This window comes from Plectropomus leopardus, chromosome 9 (genome assembly GCF_026936395.1).
Source record: "Plectropomus leopardus strain MGB_pleo_1.0 chromosome 9, ASM2693639v1, whole genome shotgun sequence".
Classification (NCBI taxonomy): Eukaryota; Metazoa; Chordata; class Actinopteri; order Perciformes; family Serranidae; genus Plectropomus; species Plectropomus leopardus.
Genome location: NC_142184.1, coordinates 19148053 through 19170136, shown reverse-complemented (window position 1 = coordinate 19170136; position 22084 = coordinate 19148053). Strand labels below are relative to the sequence as shown.

Sequence of the window (22084 nt, the reverse complement as noted above, 5' to 3'; positions counted from 1 at the left end):
TTCCCAACCAAACCTACTGGCCTGGGTTTGTCAGCAGACAGCTCCAGGCTCCATAAAACAGCCTGCTGCTCGCTCCCTTTGCCCAGCTTAATGGTCCCAGGGGCTGGAAATTTACTAGTGACCTTTGCATTCCATTTGGAGTGTAAAAGCCTTTTTGCTAGGAAAATTCCATCACTTTAGACGTAGCTGAGCAGCACTTTGTGTGTGTGTGTGTGTGTGTATGTTACAAAGAGAGAGAGTCACGATAAAAGGCAGCAAGAAAGAAAAAGAGGGTGGTGAGAGAAGAACAAGGATTAGACTCAACCTTCACTGCAGTTTATTACTGATATTGCAGTAGTTCTTCACTGCAGGTCACTACTCTATTTATTATAATAAAAGACTTATTTCCTGTTTTTGTCATGGTGGCCAGATTGTGACAAAATGTCTGTACATTTTAAACATGAGTGGTTTTGCTCCCTTGTTATATTTGATGAATCACTTTCAAATTAAGAAAAAAAAAGTCCCAAAATCATACAGTATCACATATTCCCTGTATTGGGTTTGTCATTCAAGCCTTGTGGTTCTTACACTGACATCATTTTTTATGGCTGCATCATTACATCAAATGGAAGTGGGATGCCTCAGCGGGGGCCTGGGGCGTTAAGGCACCAACCATGCATGAACTATAATGTCCTTGGTTTTCACCCGGCCAGAGACCTTTTGTTGCAGGTCGTTTTTGTTCTCCTTCACTCTGCCCCCTCGTTTTTGTGGATTATTATCTGATATCCATTAAGGAATGAAATGCCAAAAAAAAAAAAAACACCAACTGTACTAAACCCTGAACAATATAAAACGGACTATGCATGTTAATCTGCTTTTATCAGTTGCTGTTTTAACACTCCCTTTTTTATGTTTGTAATGTGTTTTAAATGTGAATGTGTGTATTGCTGAGCCCTGTCAGAGGAAAATTTCTGCTTCTGTTGGGATAAACAGTAACAATAACATTTATAATATATTTTATCAAATAGAAGCATATTCCATGTATTCTTAATGTGCTTTATTTTAGACACGTCAGCCTGACATATTGTATTTCAAAACTACGCAAGAATTTAGGATAAATCTGTGTGAGTCTGAACACAGCGTAGGATTGCAGACCTACAGGTGGGTTCAGCAGATGTTAAGAGGAGCAAAACTGACTGAGAAGCCAATAAGCATCCTGGAGAAAGCTTTGGTGTTAGTCAGTAAACACAACATGAATCCATGCCTCGCTAAAAGGTGCATAATAATCTATAAAGGCTGCTGAGAATTGATTACTTCATGAGTTGTACTTTGTATGTGTAAGTATTTGAACTGTGAATGACTTGCACTAAAATGCAGTTATGACTTTCGCATTGGTCTTGTTTAACAGCGCCATCTGCTGGGTGAGAGTGGCCGATGCTCTTGAAACATTTTTCTTCAACAAAGAAAACATAAAAAATGGTCTCATTTCAACAGAGGCCACATTAAACAGCTTTGGTCTCATGATATTTGTGACTTATGAGTTTTTATTATTCCCCAAGGACAAATGGTTGTTTTTCCCTCATGGTATTAGGAAACGTCCTGATGTTGCGCAAGGTTTAGTGCAATTTGTTTTCCTACTCGTTTCAGCCAAAATAATCCCAACTAATTGAGTCATTTTGACATTTTTTTAAAATTCTCAACTCAGTGATTTATCAAATCCTGCAGTGTAGGTTTGAATTAATGTAACTTATTTTTTTCTTCTTTCTTTTTGCAGGTATTTGAATGATCTCTTGACATGCTGAAACAAAAGCCACCTGACAGCAACTTCAACATTGGAAATGTTTATTAAAGGGTGCTACTGTACACATATTTGTAACATTTAGTTGACACAAGAAATACTCTTTTTTAAAAATTCTGCACTGCCAAAAATTGAGGACAAAGCTCAACAGTGTGAAAGGACAAAATATTTTTAATGAAAGGAAATACACCAAAGCCATAAGCCTGTGTGGCATGATTAATGTACTGTATGTATGAAAGGGGAAAAACTAACAGGCCTCATTTACAATGCTGATTTAAAGAATGTCGGTAGATGCTTAACATTTGGTCCTAAGAGTCCATGTTGGAGCACCACAGACCAAAAAACAAAACCGGCATCCACCTTGTGTATAAGAACTGACGTCCACTTGCCAGGTAGCAACACTGTCCATCTTAAAATCTGAATACTGACAGCCAAAAACAATCAAATTAATCATCACAATAAAACCCAGGGTATAATAATCAAATATGAAACTGGTTTTAATGTTGCAAATTAACAGTACATGAGATCAACAACAAATACTCTACTTGTAGAGTGGATTTCTCCACTTTACGCTGTGTAAAAAAAAAATAAAATAAAATAAAAAAAAAAGTCAAAGTATCACTAACCGACAAGATCAATAACACCGTTAAAACTGCAGGGTTGTCATCATAGAGATTGGTCACAAAGTCCAAAAGATTTTTATCTTTTAGCCACAAGGTGGCAGACCCCAATGACTGTGATGAATGCTGGTTTCATTTCATGTGGATACAGTGTAGATGATCTAATCTGCCAACATGACCGTTATAAAAGTTCAAAACAAACAAAAAAAGGGGGTACAAAACTGAGCAAAACATGTTTTATTGTCATTTTCTTTAACTGGTGATAGCATAATGACATTAAAAAAACCCAAAAAAAAAAAAACCGCACACAACATTCACGTTAAAACTCGGAAATAAGAGATAAAAAAATGACATTTTTTAAAAATGAACAAGATATCATCACTACTTAAAAAGACATAATTGGCCTTTGTCGTCTGAAAGTTTTCAAATTGAGTAATTATGTCACGGTAGATGGGGAAAATTGAAAAAGAAAAAAAAAAATCTACAAGAGATAAAAAGTCTTTAAAAAGGAAGTGATTATGCAGTCAGGAAAGTGCTGCGGTGGTTGCTTCCTGAATATTCTTTCTACTTTTTTTTTTTTATCCTCAGTGGTGTTAGTGGGTTCTTCAAGCAAAGAGGTGCATTGCCTATAAAGACTTTATGATGGAGGGCTGTGCACCTGCCACAGGACAAGCTCATGGTTAAAACTGCTTATACTCACTCTGGCTCTTGAGACTATGTTCTGAGTTTTAACAGATGGCCATCTGTGCTCTTGGATGCAACATACCATACTGACACAACTGTATCCTGTAAGCACTAAAACATAATGTGTTAAGACAATAAAAAGAAGGTAAAGATTACAAAGACAGAACAGCAGAAACCCTCCCCAGTAGCATGTCACCCATGTCCGCTACAGCTTCCCCTCATGTCTGATGGATCCTTCTCAGCAGTCTGGGGCCCTTGTGCTCCAATGGGGCATGGATGGAGATATTTTTTTGGGATTTGGGTGTGAAAAATGTCTGACTCAAGGTTGTCCCTGCAGTGGAGGAGGTCCCCGTTTCCTCCCGAGGTGATGCACTCACGCACTGACAGCATCCTTCTCCTTCTTGTCACTGTCTTCATGCCAGGTCAGACGCTCCTCGTAGAAGGCTATGACAATCTGTGGGCACTTATGATTGGCCTCCTTGGCAAGCACAAGATCAGCCTCTTCAGAGTCTTTCCTGTTAGAGATAAAAGACCAAAGTTTGTGTTTATAATCAGTTGAGAACAGTTCATCTGCACAAGTTAGATACCACACTCCCATTTATCCCCTTACTCGTAGTATCTGTCTTGTAGTTTTTTTAAAGAGGGCAACTATTAATATCATATACATTACAAGTGTACATCATATACAAATAGTCTTTTGTAAGCTTATACATCATTGTTATTAAAAATACGTGTTTTAATTATGTTTATGAATGTGAACTTCTATGGCAACTTTATAATTTTAACAAAAAAATAATCAATTAAAGCAGTGATTATATAATTTAAGTCATCCTTGCAAACGCCTTTATAAAAATGTGACAACACAGCTAAAGAGACAGAGCGCAAAATGTCATACTCAGAATACCATGCCCACCCAAAGTGAAAACTACCAACGCCACAATATGCAACAATAGGCTGAAATGCTGACAAAGTGCCTGTAGCTAGCTAAAAACATAAGGTATCAGCATAACAAATGATTATTCTAGCAACCTATGTCTCCCAGAAATGAAAAGTTATATTAACAAACTCAATATTGTCAGTTTGTCTCAGTATTGTCTTTGCTTACCTTGCTTATCTTGCAGAAATGATCCCACTGAATGGCCAGAAGTGAAATACTTTGATGTTTACCGCAATTTGATTAAATCACTCGGTAAGATCACCGTTTAAAATAACAAAGATCAATAAAGATCAGGTGTGAAATAGCTTAGTTAGCTTAGATCTCTACAGTTTGTTGCCAAAAATCAGCAAAATGCTTGCTGTTTACAGCATACTGAGTGTACAGTTTTCCCATATATCTTCTGCTGGTGCTGCACATCTTACTGTTTAAAAGTTTATTTTTTTGGTTCAGCAGCTTGTAAAAACTTAGTTATGTATTCTCTACCATATTGGGAAAGCATCCCAACGTAAAGTAGCTTTTAGGTATTTTTGTGTCGTTTGCTGGCAAACGTTAATGACAAGGAGACACCTTAGCAATACCAAGTCTGTGCAGAGCAATGAATTATTTTCCCCTCCAGTGGGGGTGCTAGTTAAATGTCGCTATACAATTCTTTCTTTCACAATTAGGCTTGAATGAAACCGCCATTAGCAAGTCAGTCTCTTCAAACCATCATTCAAAAATAATAATTCCGTTAATTTAATTTAACTTCAGTGAACATTAACCATAAAGTAAAATATTATCTTCTTTGGGTGGGACTTTATTCACAGATGGAAATTTTTGTGAAATTTCATTCATTTGAGTCTGATGTCTTAATACAAGACTATACATCTTTCTTAGGTGGAGCTTGTGAACCATTTTAGGATTGGCCATGTTTATATTTACATTTATTTCCTAATATTCCAGTAACCCCCCCTCATTTAAATAATTAAATGAACAAATCACAGCTAAGGTGCCACTGTTGCCTCGTTTTGCGCTTGCACACACTCTGGAATGGAGCTTGACCGGGCATGAGTGACGAGGTACTACACATATATCCTTCTAGCTAATATGCAATGACATAAAATTTTATGGTGTGGCTTACTGTTTGTATATGAATGGACAGCAAGGCTATTAGTGCTGCTAATGGGTAATTTGTCAGCAGCAATCTGGCACATTGAAAGCTGCCGTTTAAAAGAATCATGCCATGACAAGTCACAAGTAGTAGCAGTTCATACGGAAACCACTGCAGACAACACCCGCAGTACCAAAGGGTTAAGACCGAGAAACCAGATGAGGACTAATACTGTGGGAAATGCATACTTATTTTTTGATCACCCTGATGTATAAAGAAATCGCACAATCAGAACCAGCTGACACATAATTAAATATTTTTGTTACTTTAGAAGTGAGTTACAAATTATTGGTGTATGCATTTGCCATCTGCACTCATAGTGATGTCACGATGTTCAGAAGATGAGAAACAATGGTACCAGAGAAGGTGAGTACATAGAACAGAGTTTGAGTTCAAGAAATAATGGTGTCAGAAAGTCGAAAATCAGAGGATGTAATAACAGGAGTGCACTGCCAACTAGGTCTACAACAGGAGGGGAATGTGAACTGTATGAAGTTAAATGCAATATTGAGACAGTTTTTTCTGCCCCCAGGACCAGCTCGGCTTTTTGTGTGTAATCTTTGACGAGTCCCAGTATACCTAGGATCTCACGCAACTGGTCTGATGCAGAATTTTTATCCCACAGTGCCGTTTTTTTAGAGGAAATACGGATAATAGGTACCTGAGTAAGTGGAAAGAGGGATGAAGAGTACTTATGTCTCATTAATGCCATTATCATTAGCAGAATGAAGTTGGGGCTTTTCAATAATTGCAGTAGACTATCATTACCCATACAACTGCAGCTTAAAAACTGCACCCATACAATGCACTGAAGCCTGGCCTTCACATGCTACAATATTCAAACATATCAAATTAACTTTTGTTATTTCTTTATTGGAAAAAATAAAGAAATGTATGTGGAAGATTGTCAGAACTTTTCAGTTTCTCTCAAGTATCGCCTGTGGAACCTTAATTATTTGTAGATGCAGAATGCTAAGAAACTGTAACAACACAGTTTAAGAGTTATGGATAATGGAAACAGAAGGCAGCACAGCACTAGACAGTGTAATGCTGAGCAGCGCGACTTCTGTTTGTGTCTCAGACAACCTCAGCTCCAGTGGTGACTATCAGTGAAGTCAACTTAACCAGCAGTTCCCAACTGGTGGGTCGCGGTCCAAAAGTGGGTCACGGGTCCATTCTGAATGGACTGCAAGTGACTCGAGAACATTTGTAAAAAACACTTTGGAGTACAGTAAATTTCCAGCACATAGCTTTTATTCTGAGGTGCCATCTCTGTTTATTCCTGCATTATGTTGTATTTCTTTTTTTTAAGCCACAGTTTTGCTTACATTTTATGAAATAAAATTGAACATGCAGCAATTTATCTAATGTATGGACCTTGAATTATTGACTAGAGAGAAAGATGGACCCCATGGCTGGACCAAATGGGAACTACTGGACTGAACTACAATGAAGCAGATGCTGGTACAACCTCCTCCACTGTGGTCCAGAGTAACTGACAGCACTGTCAGCAGCCCAGCAGGAGGGACGCTCTGGAGCACAGGGCTTTAGAACGTAACCAAGTAAGCAGATATAAGGGGTTATGGTATCTAGGGTGGCAGCTGCAAGTATACTGAAAAAACATTTAACGGGCAAAGGGCAAAATAATATATTTGTCATACTTGTAAGTAAAGTGTATTTAAGATAAAAAGGTTGAGTGTTAATAAAAACCAAAAATATTTTTAGATATGAAAATATCAACAAAACCTACCACTTCATAAGAAACATTAGGTCTCCACATGAGTCCGTTGCTCCAATGATCTTTTCTGGCTCAAGGCCTCTCTCAAAGCCTCGTGCAACTAGAATGTCGTCCTGAAAAAAAACAAAGAGACAACAAAATGTTACTCCAGTACACTAAAAAATACTTGTTGGAGTACAACAATATGTTTAGACTGTTGACTAGTTACACATGGATATATTGGCAATAGATGCATAATATTCACAAAGGGACTCCAGTTCTATACAATTCTAAATTACAAAAAAATACACTGTAGTTGGATTATTTGTTTCAGTTGGTTGTAAGTTTCCTTTTTTTTTAGACAAAATCTATTCATATTTGGCTTTCCAATATTAAATAAATCATCTTAATAAAAGGTGAAGTTCTCCATCACTTTAGGACAAAACCCATTTTATATGTGTTAACTGTATGCCCAAGAAAACTGTCAACAGATCTGGCAAATCAATGACCAGTTGCTAAATTGAATCCTTGGATTATGTAAAAGAAAATGTTTCTCTATTCCAAGATGAGATACCCATCAGCTGCTCATTAACAAATAATGAGGTTTTAATCTAAAGCTCAGCAGTTGTTTCAAACAAGAGTGGAAATACTATTTTTAAGCCCCCACAGTGCAGCACACAAAGCACAAAAAAGATATTAACCTCACACGTGCAAATTAAAATGAATTATATCCCATACACTGCAGACTTCCAATGCTATAATCTAAACCCATGATAAAACTAGACACATTACACACCTCCTTCTTCTTTTTGGGCTTACTTCCACCCTCCTCATCATCATCTGAGCTCCTCTTCTTTGAGCTACTGGAGTCTTTGGAGCGTCCCAAGGGGCCTGATTTGCTGGCCCCGCTGCTGGGCGTAGAGCTTCCACCACTGCTGCTGCTGCTGCTTTTCTTGTAGGTCTTCATGAATTCTGAAATAAGCTCAGGGCAGTCCAGATTCTTCTCTGGTTCCCAGGTGTTGTGTTTTCTGAGGAAAACCACAACACAGTGCACAAAGTCAGAACCAGTAGAGCTCTTAATTAACAGCACAGATAAGAGGTGATCTTGTGTGATTAATAATCAAACTTCATATATTCTGTGATGTTCATTCGATTATAATTTATTTTCTAACTTTGATTAGCTATTACTTTCCTCGTCTGCATTTTGCTTACAGTAGGCAAATGCATTTTTGTATGTTATCATTGTATCTAGGGCTGCAAAAGAATGGGATTTTTTCACAGCATGATAGCTCTATGTATTTTATTAATCCTGAGAGAAACTACGGATAATTGTCTAGGATAATAGACACAAAAACATCTCAGAAAACATCATTGTATCACAAAATCAGTATTATTACGAGTTACAATTACCCTTAAAGTAATGAAACCATAAGTGTTTTTCAATTGAACAAACACCTTATTATAACTGAAACTTTTTCTTAAAGGAAATATATGTAAAAACTCACATACAGGTGAGATTGTATGACCGGCAGCTATGTTTGTCAATACTGTAGATAAGAAAATGTGCATGGTATGATATAGGGGTCACAAGATTATCAGGGCAAAAATTTTGCATGTTGCCAATTATCTGTATCAGTGTTTTATTTTGATGATCAGCAATAAAATAAATTAATGAAAAAGTGTGCGCATTTCACTCAACTAACACCAGGGAAGGCAGCCTGCAATACATGCAAATAAAGTGTCAGTACGGAAGCTATTTTGATTCATTCATTTCTTTATTTAAATTTTCACTGAACTTTTTAAAAAATAAAAGAAAGATGCAAGGAACTTGCTTTACATGATCTTAAAAGTCCTAGTTTTTATTAAATATTTGCTAAAGGCATTTAAAGAATGTGTTGCGTTTTCTTCTATTCCAAATTCTGACAAATATTTTCATTTTTATTGTAAATGCATATCGTTCCCAAATATCAGTTATCAGCAACTACTAATAATCTGTATTAGCCCTTGCAAAATAATATGTCGAACCCTAGTATGATACCCATAATTTCTCTTTCCACAGTATACTGCTGCTACTCTAGTTGAATCTGACTCAAAAGAATAAGTAAATGGCAGTAAATTCCCCTGCTGGCTTGGCTAATAACACCCACACACCTGCCTGTTGGTGAAAGTTTGCTTCTAGGTTCAAAATTTCCAACAGTATTGTCCAAAATATCAAATACCTGTTGTATTTAATGTTTTTTAAAGCCCAGCACAGGGTTGATGATGTAGCTTAAATTTGTAGAGGTGTGAGTGTGAGTTCTGGTGAGCACACCAGCAGATAAACAACTTACTCTGAATATCCTTTCCACTTCAGGAAGAACTCGACCCTGCCTTTCACCACCCTCCTGTCCAGCACCTTTTCCACAACATATTCTTCCTCATCAGAGGAGGAGGAGTCCTCTTCGCGAGACTTTTTGCCCATAGTGTAGTTTGTTGCTGAACACCACGCTGCCGCAGGCCAATGGCACTTCCCTGTAACGCACAGGAAAATTATTGCGATGCTAATGTTATAGAGAATAAGCATCTCTTATAGTCGATACATAAAGTTATATAACGAAAAGCACAAAGCAGCACCCCTCTGCATCCCTTAAATGCTACCGTGCATCAAAGAAAAAACATATTTTCATTGTCGTTTCTCCGGTCTGCAACAGGCACGAAAAACTGGAAAAAGCTAATTGGAGGTCTGAAGACCCCTTATTTACGTTATCCGTCTACTCGCTCGACTATTTAAACGTTGAAAATAATGTTCCCAAACGTATTACGTGCATATAGTAGTGAAGATATAATGTTGTGTTTGCTGGGCAACTAGCTAACCAAAGGGCATGAAAGGCAAACTTGCTTGCAGCAGGTAACGTTAGCATCCGAGCTAACGCTCCGACAAGCTAACATTAGCTAACGTTGACACCAAAACGCAAATGTATAACGATACTCGTAGCAGGATAATGCACCTTGATGCAATAAAACAATTTCTTACCCTCTGGGTGTGTGGACCGCCGGTCTTGACCAGTGGACTTTAGCGATAACGGGTGTCTTTTGTGGAACCGTGGTCTGTGAGGCCAACAGTGGGGCTACTTTAGCACCTAGCTTGGATCACACAAAGATGCTGTGCGTAAAAAGCGCGCGTTAAAGGCGACGCACAAAGAATGTACCCGCCCCTCGGTCAGCTGATGACCTACATTGGCTTGCTGATATGTCTCCTTTCGTGTTTTTGACTGTACCTTTCAAGAAGTTGAAACACGTTATTGGTGATTAATTTGCTGGGCTTGTCTCGATATGAAATACGCATTAGACATGTACGTTGGAGTAGTGAAATGTCTATCGGTTGCTACAGTGACAGAGGCTCCATCCGCAAGCCAAGCTCATATTCATGCAATAGTTATCTTTTGTTGTAAAGTACTGATTTTTGTGTCCTCGGTTTGTTGTGCCTATTGTTTTAGTTGCATGTTTCACATATGGTTACATAAAATATCCACAACTCAGATTGTATCGCCCAGATTCTGTATGTACCGCCTACCGCCAGGTGATTGGCCGTTCTTCGTGATGTGCTTAAATTTGGACCAATCAAAATCCAAAGAGTGCTGACGACAGACTGCAGCGGGAACTACTGACCAATCGTTGCGTAGAAGAGGAGTTTCCTTTGCTATTTATTCTACTGTCGAGAGTCTGGCTGTGCTCGACTGACGCAGATCGCTTCTCCGGCCTGTTCACAAGGAGTCTTCAAGGATTTGCCTGAAAAAATGGCGAATAGCGCGAATAACGTGAGTTTTGTATTCACTGAACGTTTAATGTCTTTCCCGTGCATGTTAGGTATGTACAAACGGTCGCGAATGCGAAAACATTGATAACACGTAATGCTAAATGCCGACTACTTTTTTTCCAGCCACCGCAGCTATCAAGCCTTGTAAAGCCGCCATTTTGTTGCAGCTGGTCCTCGTGGCCTTTTGTCCATGCGGGCAGCTATATAAACATACAAAAAAATCACTAAACGCATATCTTAAGTCATAATAACCGAAATGCACAAACGCCATATTAGCAGACACGCGTGTTTTGTGTTTTCATACGACTGCGGCTGAAAGCGCGCTATACCAGCAGGCCTGTCCCCCCAACGTTAATGGCGGCGGCTCTCCATCCCCCACCCTGTCCTAATTTTCAAAATATGACGCAGGATAAGATTAACAAATGATTTTACATTGAAGTGGAAGTTTATTGTGGAATCTCTTCACTGAAAAGCCACCGTGTGCTTCTTAAATGCGGGCGGATGCGCCCTGATGCCTGTATATTGCTCTGTCCTTTGTTTAGGTCCCACGCGAGCCGGAGCAGCTTCGCAAGCTGTTCATTGGAGGTTTGAGCTTCGAGACCACAGATGAAAGTCTGCGTGCTCATTTTGAGCAATGGGGTAGCCTTACAGACTGTGTGGTAAGTGGGTTAACATCACCCCGTCACATTTTTATATTTTGCACATATTTAATAGCAGCATTTGCAGGGATTAGTATGCAACACTGGTAGTAAATCGTTTTTTTCTTTAGGTCATGAGGGATCCCACCAGTAAGAGGTCCAGGGGCTTTGGCTTTGTAACCTACTCATCAGTGGATGAAGTTGATGCTGCCATGTCTGCCCGCCCTCACAAGGTTGATGGGAGAGTTGTTGAACCTAAAAGAGCCGTTTCCAGGGAGGTAAGTCAAACATCACATATTTGAAACCGAAATAAATGAAGTCTGCATAAAAGGATGTGTATAGTTATCGCTGACAAATGTCTTTGATCACAGGATTCAAACCGACCAGGTGCCCATGTAACAGTGAAAAAGATCTTTGTTGGGGGCATCAAGGAAGATACAGAGGAGTCACACCTGCGAGATTATTTCTCGCAGTTTGGAAAGCTCGAAGTCATTGATATCATGACTGACCGTAATACGGGGAAGAAGAGGGGCTTTGCCTTTGTGACATTTGATGATCACGATTCAGTCGACAGGATTGTCAGTAAGTAGAAGTGTTCTCTGCTTTCGTTGCAGTGTGCTACCTAAAAAAATGGTTTGAGCTGTAAATTGAAACCTTTTCCATTCCTCAGTCCAGAAATATCACACAATCAACTGCCATAACTGTGAAGTGAGGAAGGCCCTCACCAGACAGGAGATGCAGACTGCAGGCATGGGAATGAGAGCAGGTAAGCTCCAGTTTGTGGTTAATCCAGATTAGTGTTCTAACAGTGGTTTCAAAACATTGGCACAATCTTCATTACTTAAGAATTAATGGTTGTGTTTTGGTTTAGGCGGACGCAGTGGTGGAAGACCCTATGACTACGATAGAGGCTTCAATCAAGGTAAGTTAATTTTCATGAATAATCTAAAATGATATGCTGTGTGTGAAGCCTGACTCTGTATACTTGTACTTCAAAGGTGGCAGGGGCAGATTTGATGATGGTCCCTTCAACTGCAACGGAGGTGGCGGTGGTGGCGGTAAGTACGCAACTTTTTCAGTAACTATTTAACTATTAAAGCCTGTCAAAATACTGATAGATTTTGTGTTGTAGGCTATGGAGGTGGTCCCGGCGGTCCTGGTGGATATAATAATGGCGGCAGCAACCGAGGGTATAACCAATGTTACAACCAGGGTGGTGGAGGAGGCGGGGGCTATGGTGGAAACGGTTATGACAGCAACGGTTATAGTAAGTGTTTTGGATCCCCTCATCTGCCATGATGACTTACAAGCCTCAGTACTAGTAACATGTTATACCCATTCTGTGTTCCCGATGTGTTAAGTCTTTCTTACTTGTGAATAAAATCTCATAGGTAATTGTGGTGGCGGCGGCGGCAGTGGCAATAACTACAACATGGGCCAGTACGACCCCCACAACTCCAACTTTGGCCCAATGAAGAACAACTTCAGTGGTGGTGGTGGTGGCGGCAGTGGTGGCAGGAGCTATGGTAAGATGGAGCAAGCAAAAACAAGGATGCATACTGTTCTGCAAATTTCTGTAAGCTGAGTTTTCTGTTCTTTGTTTCCAGGTGGCTACGGAGGTGGCTCCAACAGCGGTGGAGGATATGGTGGCCGTATGGGACGATTTTGAAATGTGAACTGGTAAGTACTGGATGGCATTAAATTTGTATCATAAAACCAGAGTTTGTAGTTGCAGGGACTCGCTAAGTGTAGTTAATCTTTAAAAAAAAAATTCACTCTGGATCTCAGGTCATACAAAGTCAGTGCACAGTTAACAATGTTGTTCCGTATTGTTCAACAGGACTGAGTACTTAGGAGAGGAGAGCAAGGAGAGGAGAGCAAGCGAAGTGACAGGGCAGCTGCAGGTTTACCTCCTAAATCTGCTCAGCCAAACAGTTGTGGCAGGTTACAGCTGCTGCAAGAAGAGATGTACAGTAGATAAATCACAGAGGGTCTTCATTTAAACGTTTTGTGTTTTTTTTTTTGTTTTTTTCCCCATCTAAATGTGTTTCTGGAAAGCAAGCATTCCAATGAGGTTTTTATGTAGATTTTTTTTCTGGTTTTTATTTGTAACTGCATCCAATCAAGCTGAAATAAACCATCTTTCAGTTTTTTAAAAGTCTTGTTAGCCTCTTGAGTGGTTTGGGAAAGGGAGGGTTCACTTATTAGGTGATGCACAATGTGGGATCAGGGACATGTTATACGTATGTGAGGAGCCAAAAAAAAAAACTTCTGTGATGTGTGAGAAGCCCTGCACTGTCACGACATACACCATAAGTCAATGCATTGACCGGTTGAGGAAGGAGAAGTGGTGCACAATGCTTCGTCATAAAGAGCCCATCACTTGGTACAGACTACCCTGAGCTCTGCAAACATCATCTGGAAGATGCTAGCTTACATGCAAAGTCTTTGAGGCTAGTCATGGAAGCCAGCTGAGGGAGAGAAGTAGCAAAACCACCGCCAGGATCATTGAAGCAGGGGAGAGTGAGAACAGAAGCCTGAGGCTAGCAGGCAGCAGCTACCAAAAGGCTTAAGTGCTGTCAGTAGGTAAGACCAGACTTCTCAACTACTGATAGTATGTCTTGATTTTGTTATGTAGCTGGTAGTAAGTTGTGTAGCCAAGTAATGACGTAACATTTTTGTGCAAACAAGTTTTATTATGACTTACACCAATGTTGACTGGTAAAATTGGCCTCCTTGTGCATAGAGGTCCTGCAACATATTGCATGCTGTTAAGAAAGATGAACTTTCTTTTTTTTTGTGGAAAAGATTGCTTTTTACTCACTTAACATTTCTGCTTTCCAGGAAAACTCCTCACATGGTCTCCTAAACCTGACTTCATTTCTGCATTTCAGTGACATGAGTCTATCAGGTAAAAATCATTGAAACCTTGCACATCACTTTTTTTGGTCTTTCAGAGTTGGTTTTATTATAATCTTTTTTTTCACAGGTTTCCTGAACAATTATGCTGGTGATGAAGACTATTTTTTATATACATTTTTATCTCCTTTTTACCACAGACTGCTGTGCAGTGTCTTACTTTTTTAATAAAGTATTTTTCTATGGCACTTTGGTGTGGTTTCAGTCACTTTTAAGAGCATGAAAAATGTCCATTGATACATGTATGGCAAGTTTTAGATAATGGGTTAAGTCCTAACCATATGAAATGTAACATCCAGACAGTTTTTTTCAGTTGGCACAATCAGGCAGTTTACCTTTTGTAAGGGCATTAAATAATGTGTTTAGCAGTGCTCCCTTTTTTGCATAGTTGTGTGAGGTACCAAATAAATTTTACCATCAGGTGTCTGTTGTAGGCTGTATTCATCTATCGAGTAGGGCTGTCCATCTTCATCTCTTAAGTGAGAAAATACTTCAGAATATAGGTCTGTAAGGCGACACTTGATAAAGGACAAGCTGCGCTGGAACTCGAGTCTTTCCTGTGTCAGATGATCTCTTTGGGCCTGCAGCTGGTTCAGTTCTCTTTCAAGGTGAATTATGCTCTCAAGCTTCCTTTTCCTGCAGTTCTGAGCCGCCACCTTGTTCTTCCCTCTCCGTCTTATGTCCCTGACCAGTGCTAGTTGAGAATCTGTCAGAGTAAACTGTGTCAAAAGCTCGTTGAAGTCATCCACAGGTAGATTGATAATCTTCTCCATGGGGAATGGGATCTTCAAAGCCATGGCGCGCCGCTCGTCTCTGCTCAGCGGAGCTGGGGTGGAGATACTTCCTGGTGGTTTCATGTACATGTTATGTTGTGGGCTCCCTCTGCTGGACACTCCAGAGTCAATATACATGTTGCTTAGCGCAGAGGTCTGGCCCTGCTGTTTCACTGACCGAGGGGTCAAAGCATTGGGTTGTGTTTGAGATGAAATGGGATGGGATGAATAAAAGGATAGATGGGCACCTGAGTGTATATACGAGTGAGACTGACTCTGGTAGTCCATGGGGTAATGGACGTGTGCTCTTCTGGTGTGCTCAGCCATGATGTCTGGTTCACCATCACTATATGTCATGCCTATTTCTACACTCGGGTAACTTGGGGCACCACCAACAGGATTATCTGGGGAGGCTAAAGGTGGGCTAGAACCCAGAGACAGACCAGAGTCTGACTCTAGATCATCAGCTGGTCGAGAGTGTGAACCTGGTCCATGTGTAGTCCACAGCATGTGCTGACGTAGGTCCTGAGAGAGGCAAGCGTTGGCCCTCCTGTGCCCCTGACTGGAAATCTGTTCCCTAACAGCAACATGTGAGGGCTGCGTGTGAGAAGAGATGGGGAGCATTCTTTGATTGAGCTGAGAGTCCGAGTGTCCGTACACCAACTCTACGTTGGTGTTTAGACGACAGGCAGGCACTTCTCCAGAGTAACATCCATCATAAGTGTGGGCAGAGTTGAGCTCAGTGGCAGCAGGAGGAGGCTCTGAATGTGGCTGAGCCATCCCATATCCTCCCATAGGCACCATGGGCTCCATGGTTTGGTATTGTGTTGTTTCATAGGAGCCTTCACTTGGGACTTCAAACTCCTGCAACACAAAGAAGCAGATACTAAATATGATTGTATACACCTCATTACCAGCAATTAAATGACTGAAGGCAATTACTACATTTAATTTAATTTAGTACAAGACCTCTAAGTAAATTAGTGTCTTTTTCACATTTCATCTGCCTCACTATATAGCACACAGTTTGCCCCCTGTTTCAGCACGCCACCCATCGCCTATGAGGAGCTCTCATAGACGTGATCAGGTTTCACCTGGAAACAGATGGGTATTGTGCGGTGCAGGGGGCCGCTAGCAACATACAGCACTTGCCCCCTCTCAAAATCTCTTCATCCTGCCATCACTCAAATGGCTCATTGTTGCCTCCCACTGTTGACTGTGTATTGGTTTTTTAACAGTTAGTATGCAGAATGCAGCACATATTCTGTTCATGAAGTCATTATTAAGAGCCACATTTTTACAATTGTATGTCATACTTGTCTTTCAACATGACACAGAACTACATATGTTCATCACTGGTTAGAATTAATTGATGAAATACGTTCATTTTGAGTCACTCCACCTTGTGTCGGCCTCAGCAGTCAGTCAATGTGGGACATCAAGTAAAATGGGACAGTTTTGACATCTTTTAATATTAGGAACAAAACATTATACTTTACGCTTTACATGTAATTTTGATTGATCTGAGTTTACTATCATGGGTAGCACAAATACTCACAAATCACCAGTAACAGAACTTTTCAGAAAAGCCATGTGACATGTTGGTTTTCTCATGTTGGTAATAAGAGAACCGCAGCGGAAACAACAAGGGTTTAACACCTTAAATGTATGTAAGGATGTTGAATTTTGGTCACCGTTTGACATGTAATCCAAAATATTTTTTTTACAATACATTTATGTTTTAATTGGAAAGGGTTTTTAGGGAGAACATTCAGCTAAAATGTGACATTTGTCTGAAGCAAAACCTGCAAATGTTTAGGCTACCATGTGCCATATAATTAAGTTATTAATTAAATGATTAAGTTATTATGGTGTGCCACCCTGTCACATCATATTTTTGTCACTTAAAAAATATTAAAGATAATGCACTGAATTCTTGTCAACCACAATAGTGAAGATTTAGCAAGCATTGTTACAAACAGACAAGCACACACATGCAGGTCCATATTGGACAGTATGGCACATACAAAAGAACTGGGAAAGTATGGCAGAAAAATTGGAATATAAATATATATATATCTCTCTCTCTATATATATATATACACAAATTGTTAGGTGATATGGATGATTTAATGAGTAAATGACCTACTAAATAAATGTATTTCAGCATTTTAGGGAAATGCTGAGGAAGGGGATCTTGCTGTGTTTTAGCGTCTAGATTTTTAAAAATATTTTTCAACATATTTTCTTTATGGAAAGATAGTACCGATACATAGCAAGCTCAAAAGTTGAATTTAGGGTTGTTTTCAGAACTTAAGCTGGTTTTCTTGGTTATCTACCAAAAGTGTCCCACGTGTCTTACGTGTGTACCTAGACCTTGGTGTGTTCTGAAAAGCATAAAATTGTAATTGTCTTGATTGGAAAAACACTAGATTTTCACTGTGCTCTGCGTGTGTCAGTGCAGAAGAGTTACCTGCAGCTCTGTGATGGCCATCAGCTCCTGCCAAGCCACATCCATCTCTGCGTCCTGAGCAGCTCCATGAGACCTGGCTCCAGGGAAATTAGTTGACATGGACACTCCCCCACAAAGCCTGCCTGGAGTACCTAATACCTTGTAATAGAAAAGAAAATTGATTATCTCATTCATAAATCTATTTCAGGCTTGATTGTGACATGGTGTCTTGGACAGACTTACCTCACAGGGTCTCCTCAGAGGGAGAACACAGTTGGCAGTTGAACACATTCAGAACAGGCTTTTGCTGCAACAGATCAAGCTGGTAAGGACATAGAACAGACGGTTATTGTGACCTGCGGCATCTAAACTGTGACACAAAAAAAAGAAGACATCTGCGAACCATGAAGTCACACTATACACATTTGTAATACATACAGCACATTATACATCGGTAGATCTGTCGCTGCCAAATAAATGACTGTTGTGTGGGGTCTTTAGGAGCACATGAAGGGTTCAGTTCAGTTGAGCTGACTCCTCCCATTAGCTGTCCTGGGTGCAGCTATGCCGACCCCTGATAAGACAATCTGCGGGAAAACAGTGTGCTCTGTAAGACACACTGGGGCCTGATGGCTGCTCTGGAAAATTTGGTGTAAAGCAAACATGTCGGCAGTTATCCTTAAACTGTTTTGGTTACGCTCAAACAAAAGACATTATTTGAAATAGTTTTCCAACTTGTATATCGGAATTTTGAAAATATTGCACGGCATTAAAAACAAAATCAGAATTTAAAGGTTTACATACTGTAGCTTACATTATGCTCACACATATTTGCACACGTCAGCTCATACATGCACTGTATGAACACAAATGCATATACACATAAACACATTCTGTTTAGTCCGATCTGTTGTTAAGGTGTTTTAACAAATTTAAAATCCAACCACTGACGGGAATGCAAACTGGCTAGACCTTTAGAAGCCCTATACCTGTTGCATTGCTTCTTTGTGTGTAACAGTGCTTATCTGTGTACCCCTGTTAAATACACGGATAAACAAAATATTGGTGATAGTCTGCTGTATTGCCTGAGTCACTGAGAATTCATCTATTGCGCGGGCTGGAATTACGGCTTTACTATCAAGCTTTTGACTGTTGAAAGGTCACTTTAATAATTTGCATATGTCATTCCGTATACAATGTCCATTCAATAAAAATGTTGAGAAAACAATCAGGAGTTTTTCCATGAATAAAGACAAAGTGTGATGTCATCAAGTGGCACCCTCAAGCAAGTCCTGACAATGATACAATAACTGCTTTGTGGTTACTACACAGCAAAGGGAGTGGATGCAGGTACCTTTGAAGTCAGAACAATTACATTTTTTAAAAGTTATCATAGGTTAATTGGAGTGAAACAACAGGCTGTGTCACAATGAAGTGTGCGGTCTTGCAAGTTTTGCCTTTAACGAGAATTAAATGGATTGGATCAATTACACTACCTGAGATCTGATAGAGAAAATCAAATTGTGCTTCACCTCAGACATACATTTTTCAAGTAATTCTACTTGGCAATGGTGTAATCCATGAAGAAATGCTTTCTTCTTTTTTAAGATTTTAAATTCAAATTTCCTCTCACTGACCTTTTAAATGAACTAGGTGCATTAAATTTGTTATTATTTCAGTGAAAACTATGAGGCTATGTGCTGTCATCTGTCATGTATGAATTATTCTGTAATATTTAAAGGTTATGAAATATGGGGTTATAACAATTATATCCTGCTATAACCGGCGTTGTGTTTGTGGTAAGTTTCTTAAGGCTGTTTCCTTTATCATAATTCACTGTCAAAGCTCAAAACTCTATTCATTGGTTCAGTCAGTAAAATGAAGAAGCTTAAGAAAACAGTGAGTCAAATTTAGCACAAAAGTTAAAATAAGGTCTAATTTGCGAAAATCAATTTCACTGTGTCATTATAGTATTTAACCGTGTTATTTACAACTTAAATGCTTGGAAGCTTCAGCAACAGTATAATTACATTGCTCAATAGCTCACTTTGTTACATGATGACATGTAAAGTCATTATATATTGTGTTACATCTACCTTAATATACTGCAATGGAGAGTTCATTTAAGTGGAAATGTTGTAAGCTCAAACAATCAAAAAAGAGAGGAACAAAGATGTGAATGAACATACCTGAGCAACATTCTCTGCTTCTCCAACAAGTGATGAGTAAAAAAAAAAAAAACAAGAACAAAAACTTAAAATGTGAAGCACAATCCTGGTGGTGAGAAGGAAAAAATAAGTAAAAGGAGACTGTCCTTTTCCACATATGCTGTGGTGTTGCTGACTTGAGGCCTCTTGCTCTATCTCTCATTCAACTGTCTGTGTCTGTCTGTTCAGCTGCACATACAGCCACCGGCATAAATGGGATGGCTCTGTGCAGACAAACGCAATCTTCCTGTAATGCACCCACACCACAATTTTTTTGCACTCTTGTATCCTTAATAGCACACTTGCACCCCAACCTCCAAATTTCCCTTTTGCCCACATGACAAACCACAAACCAACAGTCTGGCATACTCCACGACAATCATTCTCTCAGGCCACACTGAAGTAGTAGGTGTTTACAAAAACAAAAAAAAAAGCTGTAGGCGATTTGGATTCTAATTATGCTGTTACTATAATATACACAAACTCATTAAACAACTAAATGTGAGTGCAACCTAGCCCGATTGTTGTCTTTGTCCTGGCCAAACGGTACAAAAACTGCGTCCGTTCAAATCCTCCCAAATGAACGGTATGAGTGTGATGTGGAGCACCTGGAGCCGGCATTGCAGTGAGGGCCCTGTTGGTGCAGGAGTGGGTTGGAGGCAGGATTGAGACTTAGTTTAGCGGAGATGGAATGTACACCCTCCGACAGGTAAGAAAGACTACATTGTTCCTCTATCTGGCAGAGCAACCGCCAAGGGAGAGAGAGGAGCAGGGGGAGAATGGAGGGGAGCGTGTCTTACATAGCAAGTGACCATTAAAATCCCTCACAAAAAAATCCCCTCATTGCCCTGATCTGAAGCACTGTGAGCAGGGAACTCACAAAGGCTATGTGTTGTGCAGAATTGCTCTATTGTGCCACAGCTTTCACACAATTACTGATAGTAAAGATGTTGCGTATTTATTGTTCTATAGAGCAATTTATCTTTATGCACAGTAATAGATAGCCGTCTGTCTCACAGCGACACAGATGACTTTAGAAACTAATTGGCATGACATGAAATACGCAAGATATTCATGCCCACAGAAAGACTCCCTACTGTGAGCATTGTGAACAATATAAACATGAATAACCCGTTTATAAAGCGTATCCCAGTTATGATTGTATTCAGGATATGGTGTTTACATGAGTACAGAGAAATCAGGTTATTCATATTGCCAAAATTCATAGTGGTTGCTTTCAAAGTACTCCAACTAGCATACTCAGGTTTCTTATAAATATACTGATAAAAAAATACAGTCTAAGTTAAAAATAGCCCAAATTTTATAAAAGTCATACTTTGGACAACCATACACTGGTTTTTAAATTCACAAATATCACAGTTTAAATATACTTGTGTTTTTAAAACAAGCAGATGAAAAGTGGCATATTTGTAGAATTATCCTCATATAAAGGATCCCTAATCTGTTGTTTTCTTTTTTTTTTTATAAAGAGAACAAGTCTGCAGTCCTTTGCACAGAAAGCAGTAGTAAAGTGTGAAACAAATGTACGCAGAGTACTAATGTGAGAAAGCGTTTAAAACTACACAGAGTTTCTAATTCTCAGAAATGCAAAGCTGGAAAAAGATTTCAGAATAACATTCTTCCTTGAATTGTAGCAAGAGAATTTTATTTTTTGACACTGTTGAACAGAGACCAAAAGTGCTTTGAGTCTAAACTAATCTCCAATGAACCGCACACACACAGTATGTTGAAACTGTTAGTAATTTTCGATTCTTAGTACAAATAAAGAAGAATATACACACTTTAAATAATTAATTATTTTATTATTAAAATAACTGATTGGAAGTGTTCACCCTCTATATTAATAACACATGATGACTTTAATGTATAAAACAACACAAAAATGTACAGGATGGTCAAGTACATTTACATATACAAGGAATTTGACTTGGTGTTTTACTGCAAAACAACTAACATAAAGGAAAAATAAAAATATTGAATCTAAATAGTATAAGACATAAGATAAAGATATAGAAGCAATTTAATAATATAAATGAAAAAAGAATATAAAGAACACAAAATGTATGTACAAAAGGTGCAATGAAGGGATTGTGTAGTTGTGCAGAAGTTGGAGCTACAGTGTAAATAAGTCTAATATAGATATACAACACTGTATGTTCTATGGGATTCACAGCAGCATTATGTTTAAACATCAAAAGATAAAGCTGGTGTGAGTGTGCTAACAAATAAGTTTATGATAGCCAAATTTATTTAAATGTTTGTTCTGTATACTGACCAGAAGTTTGACAATTTATTGTGAAATAAACATACATTTTTGTGCTCATAATGAACAAAAATAGAGCTCAGACTTTTAGTAAGGCACTGTATATCCAAAAACCATGAGAACATGGAAG

General features: G+C 39.1%; 3 protein-coding genes across 6 annotated transcripts; 1 reads left to right on the top strand and 2 right to left on the bottom strand.

Annotated features, from left to right (window-relative positions):
• Nucleotides 1-1804: 1804 nt before the first annotated feature.
• cbx5 (chromobox homolog 5 (HP1 alpha homolog, Drosophila)) lies at nucleotides 1805-10053 on the bottom strand. The gene is made up of 5 exons (XM_042492585.2): nucleotides 9899-10053; nucleotides 9216-9396; nucleotides 7682-7913; nucleotides 6919-7019; nucleotides 1805-3596 (listed from the first exon to the last, which is right to left on the bottom strand). The coding sequence occupies exons 2-5, from the start codon at nucleotides 9344-9346 to the stop codon at nucleotides 3455-3457; spliced, it is 606 nt and encodes a 201-aa protein (XP_042348519.1). The 5' UTR covers nucleotides 9347-9396; nucleotides 9899-10053; the 3' UTR covers nucleotides 1805-3454.
• Nucleotides 10054-10527: 474 nt separating this feature from the next.
• Nucleotides 10528-14426, top strand: hnrnpa1b (heterogeneous nuclear ribonucleoprotein A1b). Of its 3 annotated transcripts, XR_015777502.1 has the most exons (12): nucleotides 10528-10682; nucleotides 11224-11340; nucleotides 11451-11597; nucleotides 11691-11901; nucleotides 11990-12085; nucleotides 12191-12241; nucleotides 12318-12377; nucleotides 12452-12586; nucleotides 12711-12845; nucleotides 12927-12999; nucleotides 14164-14230; nucleotides 14309-14426. XR_015777502.1 is itself a non-coding variant. In XM_088082154.1 (11 exons), exons 1-10 carry the CDS (start codon nucleotides 10662-10664, stop codon nucleotides 12986-12988), a joined length of 1035 nt encoding a protein of 344 aa, XP_087938280.1. In that variant the 5' UTR covers nucleotides 10528-10661; the 3' UTR covers nucleotides 12989-12999; nucleotides 14164-14426. The 3 variants fall into 3 exon arrangements, 2 of the variants coding, with proteins under 2 accessions (XP_087938280.1, XP_042348518.2); XM_088082154.1 differs by having other exon boundaries at nucleotides 14164-14426; XM_042492584.2 differs by lacking the exons at nucleotides 14164-14230; nucleotides 14309-14426 and adding an exon at nucleotides 13160-13477.
• nfe2 (nuclear factor, erythroid 2) lies at nucleotides 14106-19926 on the bottom strand. 2 transcript variants are annotated; one of them, XM_042492583.2, is made up of 4 exons: nucleotides 19653-19926; nucleotides 17707-17785; nucleotides 17485-17622; nucleotides 14106-15875 (listed from the first exon to the last, which is right to left on the bottom strand). In XM_042492583.2, exons 2-4 carry the CDS (start codon nucleotides 17752-17754, stop codon nucleotides 14601-14603), a joined length of 1461 nt encoding a protein of 486 aa, XP_042348517.1. In that variant the 5' UTR covers nucleotides 17755-17785; nucleotides 19653-19926; the 3' UTR covers nucleotides 14106-14600. The 2 variants fall into 2 exon arrangements, with proteins under 2 accessions (XP_042348517.1, XP_087938279.1); XM_088082153.1 differs by lacking the exon at nucleotides 19653-19926 and adding an exon at nucleotides 17902-19599.
• Nucleotides 19927-22084: the final 2158 nt, after the last annotated feature.

Bases quoted from the DNA above. Each gene is read 5' to 3' on its own strand.
- cbx5 (XM_042492585.2), bottom strand. From the start codon at position 9,346: ATGGGCAAAAAGTCTCGCGAAGAGGACTCCTCCTCCTCTGATGAGGAA. The intron at 7,020-7,681 runs GTGTGTAATGTG...GTTTTTTTTCAG, and splicing joins AGCCCAAAAAGAAGAAGGAG to GACGACATTCTAGTTGCACG. The intron at 3,597-6,918 runs GTAGGTTTTGTT...TATCTCTAACAG, and splicing joins CTAATGTTTCTTATGAAGTG to GAAAGACTCTGAAGAGGCTG.
- hnrnpa1b (XM_088082154.1), top strand. From the start codon at position 10,662: ATGGCGAATAGCGCGAATAAC. The intron at 11,902-11,989 runs GTAAGTAGAAGT...TCCATTCCTCAG, and splicing joins TTCAGTCGACAGGATTGTCA to TCCAGAAATATCACACAATC. The intron at 12,378-12,451 runs GTAAGTACGCAA...TTTGTGTTGTAG, and splicing joins CGGAGGTGGCGGTGGTGGCG to GCTATGGAGGTGGTCCCGGC.
- nfe2 (XM_042492583.2), bottom strand. From the start codon at position 17,754: ATGTGTTCAACTGCCAACTGTGTTCTCCCTCTGAGGAGACCCTGTGAG. The intron at 17,623-17,706 runs GTAAGTCTGTCC...TTCTATTACAAG, and splicing joins CTCTGAGGAGACCCTGTGAG to GTATTAGGTACTCCAGGCAG. The intron at 15,876-17,484 runs GTAACTCTTCTG...TTTGTGTTGCAG, and splicing joins TGGCCATCACAGAGCTGCAG to GAGTTTGAAGTCCCAAGTGA.